The 14,495-nt window shown below is 44.7% G+C and overlaps 1 protein-coding gene across 1 annotated transcript; it reads right to left on the minus strand.

Moving 5' to 3' along the window:
- Window positions 1–13,442: 13,442 nt before the first annotated feature.
- Window positions 13,443–14,138, minus strand: CLAFUR5_03578 (uncharacterized protein; the record flags this gene model as incomplete). The annotated part of the gene is made up of 1 exon (XM_047902726.1): window positions 13,443–14,138. One exon carries the CDS (start codon window positions 14,136–14,138, stop codon window positions 13,443–13,445), a length of 696 nt encoding a protein of 231 aa, XP_047758517.1.
- Window positions 14,139–14,495: the final 357 nt, after the last annotated feature.

Here is a 14,495-nt window from a genome sequence, read left to right on the forward strand (position 1 = left end):
AGCGTAGGACTCGCTAGGCCGGCGGGAGTAAGTCTAAGATCTAAAGTCTAGCGGAATAGATAGCGAGCTACCTATAGGAGTAGGACTAGAGAAGGAAGACCCCTAAGATAATAGGCCCGATAGTACTCCAAGCTTTCTAGAGACATAATTACTAGCTATATAGGGACCTAACAAGGGCCGAAGCAAGTATAGCGATCTAAATCAGGTCTGAATATATTAGATTAAGGGCCTACCTATTTAGGAGACGCGTACTAGACATCTAAAGCCTAGCCTACTAGTATAGCTACCTATCGTAAAACCTAGAACATATACTACTACGATGCCCGTAGTAGGCGAGAGGTAGGGGAAATTAGAGGTACTAAGCGGGAAGGAGAGACTATAAGTTAATTATTAAGGACAAAGGTAATATTCGCCGAATCTCTCGGTAGATACTATAGTAGGGATACCTCTAGTAGTTTAGCCTCGCTAGCGAGACGGAGGAGTAGATAGATAAGAGGCGGAAGCTAGGGGGGTTATAGATAGGGTAGTCGTTAGGGCAGGCCTATAACACTAGCGTACCCTTAATAAGGGAAATCTAAGACAATAACGACGGGGAAAAGACAGGCGGGAAGGAGGAGGGGTTTTTACTAATACGGTGTCCCCTCTATATATACGAAAACAAGATAGTATAGCTATATAGGCTAAAGGGCACTATAACAGCTTAAATGAAATATCTATCTATATATACGCTTAGATTACGATAAACCTAACGTAATATAAGATACCTATTCCGTTTAGTTATATTTATATATATTCTTATAATATCTTAGTACCTTTTTTCTCTAACATAAAGTACTAGTACGCTAGGAATACTAGTAAGCTAGGAATACTAGTAAGCTAGGAATACTAGTAAGCTAGGAATTTTGTCTTAGTACGACTAACTCGTATTCTTTATTAATTGTTTTTACTACTATTAAATAGAGAACTAGTGAACTCAATACTCTTATCTAATTCAGAATTGTTCTCTTTATCTTCCTAGTACGTTCGTACGTTATAGCTAGTCCGACCGTAGTTACTATACCGCCGTCTACTTAGCTAGCCCTATTTCGTACCCTCTGACCTACGACTCTTCTTTAACTATTCTATAGCCTTTAACGACTCGACGACTACCTATAACGACCTAACTCTATACTCTAAGACCCCGCCGTACTAGAGACGCTTTTATTTACGAGATCGGCGCTTTATAAGAGTCCTAACTTATCGTTTAAGCTTAGAGTTACGAGCTCTTAGAAGCCTATTCTCTTATAGTATTACTTCGCCGCCTTTTATAAGCTAAGAGAAGCTATTATAAGCTGTTTTAGAGTTACTTAGTATAGCGTCGTATATAAGCTTAGATTATAACGTAAACTCCTTCGAATTACTCGGAGTTCAAGACTACTATAATGTCGTCTAAGGCGGGGATAGTCCTAGCGGGGTTCGTAGGCGTATATTAAGGCGATTAAGTACTACTTACGAGTTAATAAGAACTAACCCTATAGCCTTAAAGGCCTTCTTATAGTTTAACGCGGTAAATACGTCGAAAAACGCGTCTTTAAACGCTAGAAGAAAGGTTTCTTTATTAATATAGAAGACGCGCTAACGCGCTAAGTCTCGTACGCGTTATAAGTACTTTAGCTTTAACGGCGCAAAACAAAACACATTAAGAGGCTATAGGATATACGACGAATACGCCGGTATATATATATATTTATAAAACCTATCTAGCTCCTAAAAGGTCTACGAGGCCGGGGGCTATTAAGGAAGAGAGAGGGGAAAACCGTCGTACGGGGGAAACCCCTCTTCGGGTATTAGTAAGTTCTCTCTATTACTTATTAGTCAATCTATCGTACTAGAAGTAGTGAACACTAGGTAGTTAGCCGCCCCGGAGTACTAATCTACCCGGTACCTAGGAACGAGTATTAGTAGCTAGCCGACTATCAAATAGACGATAGGTCGACTATTAGTAGAGGCGGGTCGCCTATTAAGTAGGAGACAGGTCGAACGTCGAGCGGAAAACGAGCTAGCTATCGAGTAGACGACGAGTCGACCCTTCCGGGCTCCTACGTAGTCGTCGGTACTACCGGAGTTCTACTACGTCTATAGGTAGGGCGCCTTCGAAGGCTTCCTAGAGCTCTTCCTCCTAGGCTACCTCCCCTATTCTTACTACTATCTTATCCGCTATCTAGAACTACTATAGTAGGCCGGTCCGTATTACTATTCGTACCGCTCCTCGTATCCTACGCGCTATACCTATTATATATTAGAAGTCTATAGCCCTAGTCTCGAGGCGTATTACCTACCGGGCTTCTATAAAGCGTAGGTAGAATAGTACGACGTATTTGGGCGTCTAAATATATCTCTATTCGTATAGGCTACTATCTACTCCCGGTACCTTTCGGCGATATAGATAGTCCTTAAACCTAATATATTCCGAGCGGAGTAGTATCGCGACTATTACCTATAGGCGGGTAAGGGCTCGGAAGAGTATTACTATATCTCGGCTAATAGGTCCTGTCTTTGCCGCTATCTCGTCTTCTCGTCGGTACGCTCGTCGTTATAGTAGTTACCCGTTTAGGTACCTTTCGCCTTTCTCCTAGCGCTCGTTCTAGATTCCCTATATATATATACGGACCGCGTTCGCTATAGCCTTCCGTTATTCGCGTCCCTATCCCGCTCCTAATACTAGTATACTACTAGCTAGGGCCTATACTCGGAACTTTACTATCGGGGTTTATTACGTATCTAGCTACCGCTAGGCCTATAATCCTATCTTCTTTTTAGGCGCTATAGATCGAAGGCGTGTCGTAATCGCCTAGTACGCCGCGCGGATATCGCTCCCTACCTTACTATTCGCTATCTAGAGCGTATAGCCTATAGCGAGCTATTAGAGGTAAAGTACTAGTAGCGCGATCTACGTATCCGCTTCTAGGACCTACGTCGGTATAGTACGGTATACCCCGGTCGCCCTACGTAAACATTCGTTCTATACCTTTTAAATCTACTTTATCTAGCTAGTCGCGTAGGATAGATACTAGACTAGTACCCTAAAGGTGATCGCCGGTTAGATAATAGAGCTATATAGCTAGCGTACCTTTATAAAGGCTACGCCCTATATAGAGGCCGTAAGGCGTATAACTAAGGCTTTGTTCTAGTCTCCCCGCTACCGGAGCTACTTTAGGTAGACGTACTACCGGAGATACGTATCTACTTAGAATCCTAGGACCCGGATAGATAGCTATAGAGTAATCTAGCTTACGCCGGTCCCGGCCTCGATCGTAGCTTAGAGGATATACTTCTTCGGCGTCCTCGTAAGGTAGATTATCTAGTACTTCTTAGGGACGAAGACTACTCCGTATCGCGCTACCTAGTCGTTATATACCTCGAGCGCCGCTTCGAGTTAGTAGTAATTAGTCTCGGTTAAGTCGCTATATATTAGGATGTTTATATCGTCGATAAAGTCTATATAGGAGTTAGTACCGCCGGTACTTCCTCTAAGTAGCGGGAGGAGCGTAGAGGCGAAGAAAAGGAAGAGGATCGGAGAGCGCGATAAGTCCTACGAGATCCCCGTTTCTATAGGCCGTATCTAAGGTTTACGCTACTCCCCTAGGACGAGCTACGTAGACCGGTTACTAAGGAAGGACTTAACGAACGTAACGAGCTAGCTAGGCAGACCTTTCGCCCGGAGATTATAGAGTAGTCGGGCGTAGGAAACCTTATCGAACGCTCCCGAGATATCGAGGGATAGTAGGGTAGCGACCTATTATTAGCGTATTACCTAGATTATATAAACCTATTCCGTAACGAGTTCTAGGGCGGTCGTCGTAGACCGCCCTAGTCGGGCTCCTATTTACTTAGCTAGGAGGAGCTAGTACCCCTCGGCTAGCTTAGAGATACGATTAGCTACGATACGCTCTAGCGCCTTCCCGATCGTACTAAGTAGGGCTATCGGGCGGTAGGCCTTCCTAACGTCGTATCTAGCCTAACCCTCCTTACGGAGGACGACTATACTCGAGTACCGGAAGGGGGCCGGTACGTATAACTACCGGAGGTATACTATATATAGCCCCGTAAGGTACGGGGCGAGCGTCTAGCGGTAGTACTTAAGGAAACGGTTAGGGATCTTATCTAGTCCTAGGGCCTTATCTAGTAGCGCCGCTTTTAGTACTATTAGTACCTCCGCCTCCGTTACTTCTTAGCTAGTCTCGAGCTCCGTTAGGTATACGAAGCCTTCGATATCGTCGAGTCGGGTAGTAACCGGAGGAGGGAAGAACGCCTCTACTAGCGCGTCGGCTCTACCTTACTAGGCTTCCTAGAGGACCCCTTATCTATTACGGATAGGTAGGAACTATAGTAGTAGTAGCGGCGTCTCTAGCTTCCTCGTACGCGCCTACCTAGCGAGCTTCTAGACCTTACTTCGGTCTCCTATAACTTTACGGACGGCGTTACGCTACGTAATATTACCCTAGCGCCTAATAATCCTACCCTTCTCGTTATCTAGTCGGCGGTATTAGGCGTATATAGCGTCCTATTTTATCTCGTTCTACCGGCGCCGCGCCGCTACCGTTATACGGACTACGTCTACGTATTCCTACGACTAGGCTAGCGACGCGTACTTCGAGAGTCGGGTATAGGGGATCTTATCCCGGATTACTCCTACTATATACTACTATAGACTCCTTACCGCCGCGTCGATTTCCGCCTCTAAGCGGAGGGGTACCGGCGGTACGAGGGCCGTTATTCGTTCTTTTAGTACCTTATTAATCTCCTTCTAGTCCGCTCTCTTCTACTAAGGCCGTAGTTCTAGGGCTAGTAGCGCCTATAGGTATATTACGTCGAACGTTATACGGATAGCTAGGTAGTCTAGATAGCCGGTATCGAGTTATAGGTCCGTATCGTAGAAGATAGTCCGCTAGGCTATCTACTATATCGCGAAGGTTAGGTTAAGCGTCTAGGTTATATTTTTCTACTAATACGTAGCCGTACCTACGGGTAGTACTAAGCTAAGGCCGGATACCTCTACTAGACTAATAAGCGTATCTACGGCGCTATAGGCCGAGAGTACGCTATTACCTCTCTATCTTAGGTAGTAGAGGTTAAGATCGCCGACTAGGATATATATATTAGCTTCCTCTTAGAGAGCTTCTTAGAGCTAGTAGAATATTTCATTAAGCTATTATAGTGCCCTTTGTTAAACAGGTACGAGTTGCGTAGTAGTAGAAGACGGCGGATCATACGAAAGACGAAGAAGGACCTAATAGGATAGCGTATATCTATATATAGTATCGCCGGTATTAGTATAGGTGTTTTAGGAGGGACAGCTGTACTTAGGACTTGACTAGTAAGCCCTAATTACTAATCCCCCTAAGCACTCAATGTTGACCCTATAACCTGTATATTCTCAACACCCTTTAGCCTATATAGCTATACTATCTTGTTTTCGTATATATAGAGGGGATACCGTATTAGTAAAAACCCCTCCTCCTTCCCGCCTGTCTTTTCCCCGTCGTTATTATCTTAGATTTCCCTTATTAAGGGTACGCTAGTGTTATCGGCCTGCCCTAATAACTACCCTATCTATAACCCCCCTAGCTTCCGCCTCTTATCTATCTACTCCTCCGTCTCGCTAGCGAGGCTAAACTACTAGAGGTATCCCTACTATAGTATCTACCGAGAGATTCGGCGAATATTACCTTTGTCCTTAATAATTAACTTATAGTCTCTCCTTTCTACTTAGTACCTCTAATTTCCCCTACCTCTCGCCTACTACGGGCATCGTAGTAGTATATGTTCTAGGTTTTACGATAGGTAGCTATACTAGTAGGCTAGGTTTTAGATGTCTAGTACGCGTCTCCTAAATAGGTAGGCCCTTAATCTAATATATTCGGACCTGATTTAGATCTCTATACTTGCTTCGGCCCTTATTAGGTCCCTATATAGCTAGTAATTATGTCTCTAGAAAGCTCGGAGTACTATCGGGCCTATTATCTTAGGGGTCTTCCTTCTCTAGTCCTACTCCTATAGGTAGCTCGCTATCTATTCCGCTAGACTTTAGATCTTAGACTTACTCCCGCCGGCCTAGCGAGTCCTACGCTCCTTCTCTTTTCGTACTAGCTATTCGGTACTTGTCTATACGGCCGTAAAGGTAGTAAGGTCATCCTCTTTTTAGCTTATCCTATAGCCGGCCCCTCTCCGGTAGCGGCTTTCTATCTTATTCTTTACCTCCTAGATTGTAGTTTATACTAGGTAATCTATCGTCTTTACCGCGTGTTAAATTCTTATTCCCCGGATATATTAGCCGATTAGTAGTGTTCCCGTCTCTATTTCTACCGTACTTATTAACGTTGTCTTATATACGCCTAGTATCCTACGTAGGTTACCTACCTATATCCTATTTAGGGGTTACTCTATCCGTTTTAGGATCGGCTTACCTACGCCTCCTGTTCCCTAAATCTATGCCCCGTATAGTATAGCTAGTCTAACGATCGCCTTATATATTACTCTTGCCTTATCGAATATTACTCCCTATATAGACGCCGTAAGCCTCTTTATCGAGGCTTTGTTAACTTACGCTCGACTCTAGGCTTTCTTAATCTATACGTTCTAGCTTAGCTTCGGGTCGAGCTAGATCCCTAGTACTCGTAGCTCCGCTAATAGCTTAGTCTCGTAGCCTTAGATTCTTACCGCCGCCTTTATATTATAGTATGTTCTCGCTTTACTAAGGTGTATAAGTTAGTACTTTTTAGGGGCGAACTAGGCACTATACTTCTTTACCTACTCCTCGTATTTCTTATACCTATCTTTAAGGAGGCGACAGTTCTCCTTTATCGAGTCTAACTAGGCTAGAATGTTTATATCGTCTACGAATCCCGATACTAAGATTTACGGAGAGGTGAGTAGGGGGATTAGATCAGACATAAATATTAGAAATAGGATAGGGGAGAGAGTAGATCCCTAAGGTATTCTAGCCTCTACCTTTACCGGGTCGGACGTATACCTCCCTAGGACTAGGTATATCGTCCGTTCCTAGAGAAAGGAGTAGACGAACTTCGTTACCTACTAGGGGATGCCTTTCTGTTATAGGATATATATTAGCCTTTAGTATAAGACGTTATTAAAGGCCCCTACGATGTCGAGAGATAGTAAGGACGCCGCTCGGTTCCTACCGTAGTGCTAGAGGGTCTGAATTTGCTCTATAATTAGCTCTATTACTATTAGTATCGATCGCTAGCTTCTTCCCCCTTTCTATATTACTAGGAGTACGTAGTTATCCTCGGCTAGCTACGTAAGTCTCTAGGCTACTATCTTCTCTAGGACCTTCCCTATCGTATTTAGAAGTACAATTAGCCTATACGATTTAAGCTAAGTATAGTTATCCTTCTATAGCTAACGTAGTACTACTGTTATAGACTCTCTATACGGCTTCGGGTAATACCCTAGCCGTAGGTACGCGGTAAATAGGTTTATAAGGCTCGGCGCTATCTCTTCTCTATACTCTTTTAGTAGTAGGTTTAGTATCCTATCTAGGCCTAGGGCTTTTCGTTCTTTTAGCTTACTTATAACTCCTATTACTATATTAGAGCTAACTGCCTAATCTATATCTAGGGGTTCCGGGTATATACTCGGGTCGATATCCGTAAGGTCTGCCTCTACTTACGTCGAAAAGAAATAGTCGGCTTATACTTTTGCCTTGCCCCTAGGCGTAGTCTAGGCAATCCCTTCGCGGTCTACGATTAGAGGGAAGTAAGGGGTTCGTTACTCTTTAGGTAGTCGTACCTATTTAGCTAGTCTCTATATCTATTCCGGGTTTTCTATAACGAGCCCGATCGTCGCTCTCTAGTCCTATAGCTTATCGCGTCTTATCTATGCCTTCTTCTCTTATATCGCGCGACAGTATTGCTCCTACGTCTCTTAGGTATGTTCCTCCGTCTACTATCGCCTTGCCCTTCTAGCCTCCTTTACCTTCGTAGAGTATTTAGGGGTCTAGAAGGCCTTCTACTACGTTAAGGGCCGGAGTAACGGCGTATATTGTTACGCTACTTACTATATAACCGAGGTAATCTGTTCCGCTACTTGATATAGCTAAGCTGTCGTCTCGAGTTCTCTATACTATAGTAGGTTCGCTATTAGGAAGCCTCTTATATCGTCCTAGCGTACCTTCTTCTAGTTACGGCGTAGTTCGCTTACTAGCTCCTCTATCGCCTTCACCCCTAGCGTCGTTTAATAAGGAAGGAATCGTATTAGCTACGAGATAAGGTAACAAGTCTTAACCGCGCTTTCCTACTTATCTAGTACTACCGTATAGCCTAGTTTCGAGAGGTTAGCCCGGAGTAAAAGCTTCCCTCTACGCCCTCCCTCCCTATTTACTCCTTAAGCTAATATCCACCTCTATAGGCCTAAGCCCTTTAGTGCTCTCTATTGACCGATATACGTATCTATCCTCTCGGGCTATATAAATAGTATTAGCCGTCGCTACTAGTATATACTACGCCCTAGGTTTTGACGCCCTTCGCGTTACCGTAGCCTATCTCTAGAAAGTGGCCGTCTATACCTCGTAGGTTTGCTCGGGGCATACACTACGCCGGGTAGCGTACTCCTTACGTTTCTACTTACTAACTAATATAAAGTTTCTTATTACCCTACCCTCGATCCTCCCCGATTATAGAAGTAATCTACTCGTATTATTCATCTTTTCCCCGTCCTAATAGCCGTCGTTTCCTTACTTAGGCTATCGTCTTTTCCTCGTCGTAATCTACTATATTAGACTAGGTACGTTATATAGCGGAATAGGTAGTACCTTAGGTAAAACCCTCGGTTCTATACTAGATACTTAATAGGCCCTTATAGGCTTCGTCGCGTGTCTACCTACCTACCGTATTGCCCGCTAGTAAATACTAGATTATTTCGTAGTCCGCTCGACGCCGTTATATAGTCCGCTTAGTTGTTGTTCTATAGTCCGCTCGTCTAATATTCGTCGCTCGGCCCGCTCATTTTACGGTCTCTAGAGGTGAAAATTCTATACTTATACTAGAGGTGTCCTATCGAGCGTATAGGCTACGGTTCCGCGCCCTTCTTATACGTAGAAAGAAGAGGGACTCGCTCCCGACACGAGTATACGCTCGTCGGATAGTTTTTATACCCGTTTTACTAGTAGTCCTCTATTCGCCGCGGCTTCGCCTACGTTACGCGCCCGTCGCGCCTACGACGCTCTAGCGTAAGAATACTTAGCTCTCTCGTAGTAAGACGAGAGGTTCGTAGCCGATAATACGTATAGGTAATTCTCGTCGTCGACCGGCTACGCTCTATAGTAGCGTCGGTCTCCCCGCTATAGTTACGAGCGTATAGCGTACGTCTCTACTCTTTAGCTTCTAGGCTATAATAATGTCTTATTTACTAGCCTAGCGCGCCTACTCTACGAGGCGTTAGTATAATAGTACCGCTACCCGCTCTCTTTCTTTAGGGTTGTCTATATATATCGTAACCTCGCGCTAAACTAGCCTAACGCGGTACGTTAGTTACTCTACGGCTACTATAGCCGCTTAGGTATATATCGCCGGCCTAGCTCTTCCTAGCGCCTAGATCTCCCGTAGGAGGTCCGCGTTCGTTACTTCCTTTACTAGCGCTAGCGCCTTCGTCGCCCGTAGTAGCTCCTAGATTACTTTAGCTAAGCTCTCGAGGAGGCTACGGATCGCGCGTTTATAGAGTAGATTAGCGCTCGCGAGGGTAGCTATAATTTCGTATATAATCGCGGTATATTCGACCGTATCTATACCGTATTTTATATACTAGTTCTTCTAGTTAGTAGCTTATAGTTGTTATAGTTACTACCTAATAGCATTTGAATAATCGACGATAGTAGTCCTACGTAAGCCGTAAAAGGAAGACTATACGTAGGTAAAGTCGTACCGCCTAATTACGCTCCTTAATACTCTTAGGAAGGCGCTTAAGAAGCTAGTTATAACGAGACTCTCCGAGGCGCTAGAGGAGTACTCCCTACTCCCGGACACCTAGATAGGTACGCGCCTATAGGGATCGACACTATCCGCGATAGAACTTATTACCTCTTAGGTAAAGGCTATCTAGTATAGGAATAGGGACAAGGTAGTATCCTTACTTAGTCTAGACATATTAGGAGCCTTCGACTACGTATTATACCCGCGGCTACTCTATATCCTAAGGTCGAAAGGACTCTCTAAGTAGCTTATTAACTCCGTACGGTCCTACCTCTAAAACCGTAATACGTCAATCCTAGTCGGTTAGTATAAAAGCCTATTTTAAGTAGTCTATACTAGAATTCGTAAGGCTTAACGCTAGTACCTATCCTGTTCCTCTTCTTTATAGCGAAGCTACTCCTAGCCCTAGAATCCTAGAACACCGCTACGAGCGGCTTCGTAGACGATACGAACATCCTAGCGTAGTCTTGCTCGACTAAGGAGAACTATAGGCTACTAGAAGAGAAGTATAAGATCTACGAGGACTAGGCTAGGAGGTATAGGGCTCGGTTTGCCCTAAAAAAGTACAATCTAATACACTTTACGCGCCGGCTACGGTTCTATAATATATAAGCTTCTATCTAGATATAGGGGTATACGACTAACCCGGTAAATCAGCTTAGGATCCTCGGACTATAGGTAGACCCGGCGCTACGGTAGAGGAAGTACGTATAGGCAATATTACGGAAAGCTAAACAGAATATAGTATTATACTAGAGGCTTACTATATCTACGTAGGGAGCGGACTTTCGGTAGTTACGACTTCTATATACGGCTATTATACGGCCAGTCCTTACCTATAGTAGCTAGGTGTAGTCCTTAGGCGAGAGGGCCTACCTATTAAAGGGACTCGTCGCGCCGTTAGCGAAGATCTAAAACTAATGCCTAAGGAAGGTCACCGGGGTATATAAGTCGATACTAATAAGAATACTTAAGTACGAGACCGCTATACCGCCAATCGACCTATATATCTAGGGACTACGGACCTCCTACTTAGGTAAGTCGGTATAGTACCTAGTATAGAAGGTCATTACTAGTATAGTCGTAAGGGCCCGCGACTTAGTACTAGCGTATAAGGGTATTCGACCCGGAAACGAGCCGAACTACCGGGTAAGGGGCGAATACCTAGGAATATAATAGGAAGGTAAGAAGTCGTTTATAGAGTAACTATAGAAAGAGAGGTAGAACAACTAGGTTATAGGGTATAGTAGACGCCCTTAGCTAGCGGGATAACCTAAGGAATAGTTAGCTACGAAATCCGCGGTTAAGTACCCCCCGAAGCTTATCTACTACCGCCTTACGAGGGTATAGAGTAGTATAGTAACCTAACTACGAAGCGAACACATCGGCCTCTAGGGGTACCTATTATAGAGGGAGGTTCTAGAATATATAAATACTAGCTACCTCTACGGCTATTACTCCTAGAATATACGGTACGTACTCCTTGTCTATCCGAGGTAGTCGCTAGGAAGGGGGGAGTAGATAGTAAAGGCGAGGAACCGGACGATTAGGGCACTTCTTAATAACGTTAAGGGCCTACGGCGTATTACGAACTAGATACTAGAGAAGGGCTAGCTAGAACAGTACCGCCTAGTAGGAGTAGTATAGGAAGAGAGGACACGGCGTAGCGCGACGAGACTGGCTAGGAGCGGGGGCTAACGGGGTAGTAATATAGACTACGTACGTTTAGAGGGAAAGCTAATCTAGATAAGGAGAAGTCGGGGGCGGGAAGGGTTTTCAACTTTTCGGGTTTCCCTTTATATATAATAATAGATATATACCTATATAGGCCGAATAGGGTCCTAGAATAGGGGAATAACAAATCTATCTATCTATCTAGTTGTTATAGTCGTTATAGTAGATAGTCTCCGTATCCCGTTTCTCCCGGGCGCGTCGTCGCTCTACGCGTCCCCCTTTATTCGCCGCCCTTCGAAGGCGCTCTTTACTTTTACGACGCTATCGCCCCTTTATTTATTATCGTGTTATGCCGGTATATAGAGCGTAAGGATCTTATAGTCTAGATAGTAGTCCTTAAAACCCTAGTTCAAATAGCTCTTATAGCCGTCTAAAATAAGTAACCTATAGCTACCTATAGAACGCGTCTCTATATACGCGTTAAAGTGCTTTAACTACTCGAGGCTAAGTACTTTATTCGTCTATCTATTCTTGGAGACCGTTAGCTTCTAATTTCGCGGTATATCTACCTCTTTATACTATACTAAAACATAGACGCTCCCTTTATAGATAATAAAGAGTAGGGTCGAGTAGCTAGCGGTATAGATACTCTAAATGACTATAACCTACTCTCTATTACTAGGCTAAGTAGCCGTAGGGCAAGAGCGTCGTTTTAGCTAGTAACGACTTTTATAGAGCTAATTACGCGTATCTAAAAGTCCGTCTTATCGAAGTTATAGATATCCTCGTTATTTACGCTATACTTAGTAATTGTCTCTTATATAAGCTTAAACTAGGCGCTTATAACTTCTAGATCTTCCTAGAGTATTCTCTAACGGTCCTTCGCTCGGTTAAAGGCCGTTTTAAGCTTAGTAGAGCGTAAAACAAATCTCTCTACCTAGTTCTTACCTACCGGATCCGCGTCGCGTTTACCGAGTAGCTTGTCCGCTATATCTAATACCTCGCTAAGGGTAGGCGCAAATCCTCGCGAATCGAGGTCGAGGATATATCGAACAATCGTCTATTCTTCGGTTAACGTAAGCTTATACTAGATAGGGCGAGTATCGACGCGAGGAGTAATTCCGTAGTACCGGCTAGTTAGCGTCGAACAAGATACGTAATATACTATAGCTACGCGTAGGAGACTCGGAAATTAGCCCTGACGATAGGCAGAGAGGGTAAGAGCAATTCTGCCTTCTTTATTAGACAATTATATATTATGTTATTAAGACATAGTAGGATAATTAAGAAGTTGGTCGTACTAAGACAAAATTCCCAGCTCACTAGTGCTTTACGTTAGTAGAACTTTGCGTATTATAGATAAGGCAAAGTACCAGAACGTAACCGGCGCTACTGTTTCTATTTCGAGTTGTTACATAGAAGTCGCTAACGGTCGCCGTATAAGCATAAACCTTGACCTGCACTGATTCCGTAATTGCACGGACTGACCTTCGAACAAACTTACACAAGGCTGTCTTCTAGACCGCGCGCTTTGTATAGCGATGTTGCTAATATATCACAACCACCGGAGCAGTGTTCCCGATCTTGTAAAACACCGGCGCCTTGAGTTCATCTTTTCGTGACAAGTCGTGATCCCCATTCGGTCGATCAGCCGAGACATACAACGTACCGAGACAGGACATCTCATTCAAGACATCACGTGCGAGACACAGCCTATAAGACATGCACGAGAAAGTTTCATACATGAAGCGAAGTAATGTGAAGGTAAGAGCAGCTATGTTGATCTGACTCGCTAATGATTCACAGTGGCTTTCCACACTCCTCGAACCCCACGGCCAACGTGGTGAGGTCTCCCGCCAAAGAGTGATTCTGCATCAACTCGCCACAGTGCTTGGTGTGTTCTTTCGCCCAAATGCCTCTGATGACAGGCCGTCTATCGATCCACGAGCCCATCTGCCTTTGCCAAAGGTACTGGCAATGCGTCCAATGAAACTCGTTCTCGATGTACATATAATCGTGGTCTCCCTTGCGGATCTCCTTCTCGGTCGCCTTGTGGGTGAGACGATCGTCCCAATACATTCTGTTGAGGAAGTTGTGCTTCTCCAGGTAATCCTCCATCAGGTCGGTGTCGTCTTTATCAAGACAGTCGGCAGGCACCCACATGGTCAGCATGATATCGAACTTGCAGTTTTTTGCGCGAGCTTCTGTCGAGCTGTTGCCGCAATCTTGCCAGTGAACGTAGTTGTTCATGCCGCTTGCTGGATCAACACTGGCGCCGGGGATGATGTTGATGACGCGAGCGGCCATCAGGGCGATGCTAGCAGTGATGATGGCAACGGCGAGGATGAGGAAGGTGTTCCAGAAGAGGTTGAACTTCGAGGTCCGTTGGTGTCGCCATGCTAGGTTCTCGGTGGAGAAGCGTCTGTCGTCGATTGGAGACTGACTGCCCGCTTTTTCATTGGCCAGCGGTTCGTACTTTGGGGCCGTGATGCCCATGTTCAATCGGTCGTCGCGATTAGGAAAGGACTGGATAGGTAAGCACGAAGTAAGGGATGCGGTGACATGCAAATATCGCATAGTGAGGGCGTTCGCGCGCGTGAAAGAGAAAGGGCGCTAGCCACATTTGGTACTCAATGAAGTGAATCCAGCCTATCGAAGCCAAAGGCCAGCATCATATTTCAATGCTACACGTGCCGCCACGCGATCACCTTAATCTTACATGCATCCGAGATCTTTCTTTGGCAGTTACCGTTGCCCACCTCTCAAGCGAAGGAAGCATGAAAGGTCGCCACGAGACCAGACGCTTTACTGCAGCATCTCTCCATCTTCCAACAGGACAAAGGTTTGAAGCCT

This window comes from Fulvia fulva, chromosome 2 (genome assembly GCF_020509005.1).
Source record: "Fulvia fulva chromosome 2, complete sequence".
NCBI classification, from domain to species: Eukaryota; Fungi; Ascomycota; class Dothideomycetes; order Mycosphaerellales; family Mycosphaerellaceae; genus Fulvia; species Fulvia fulva.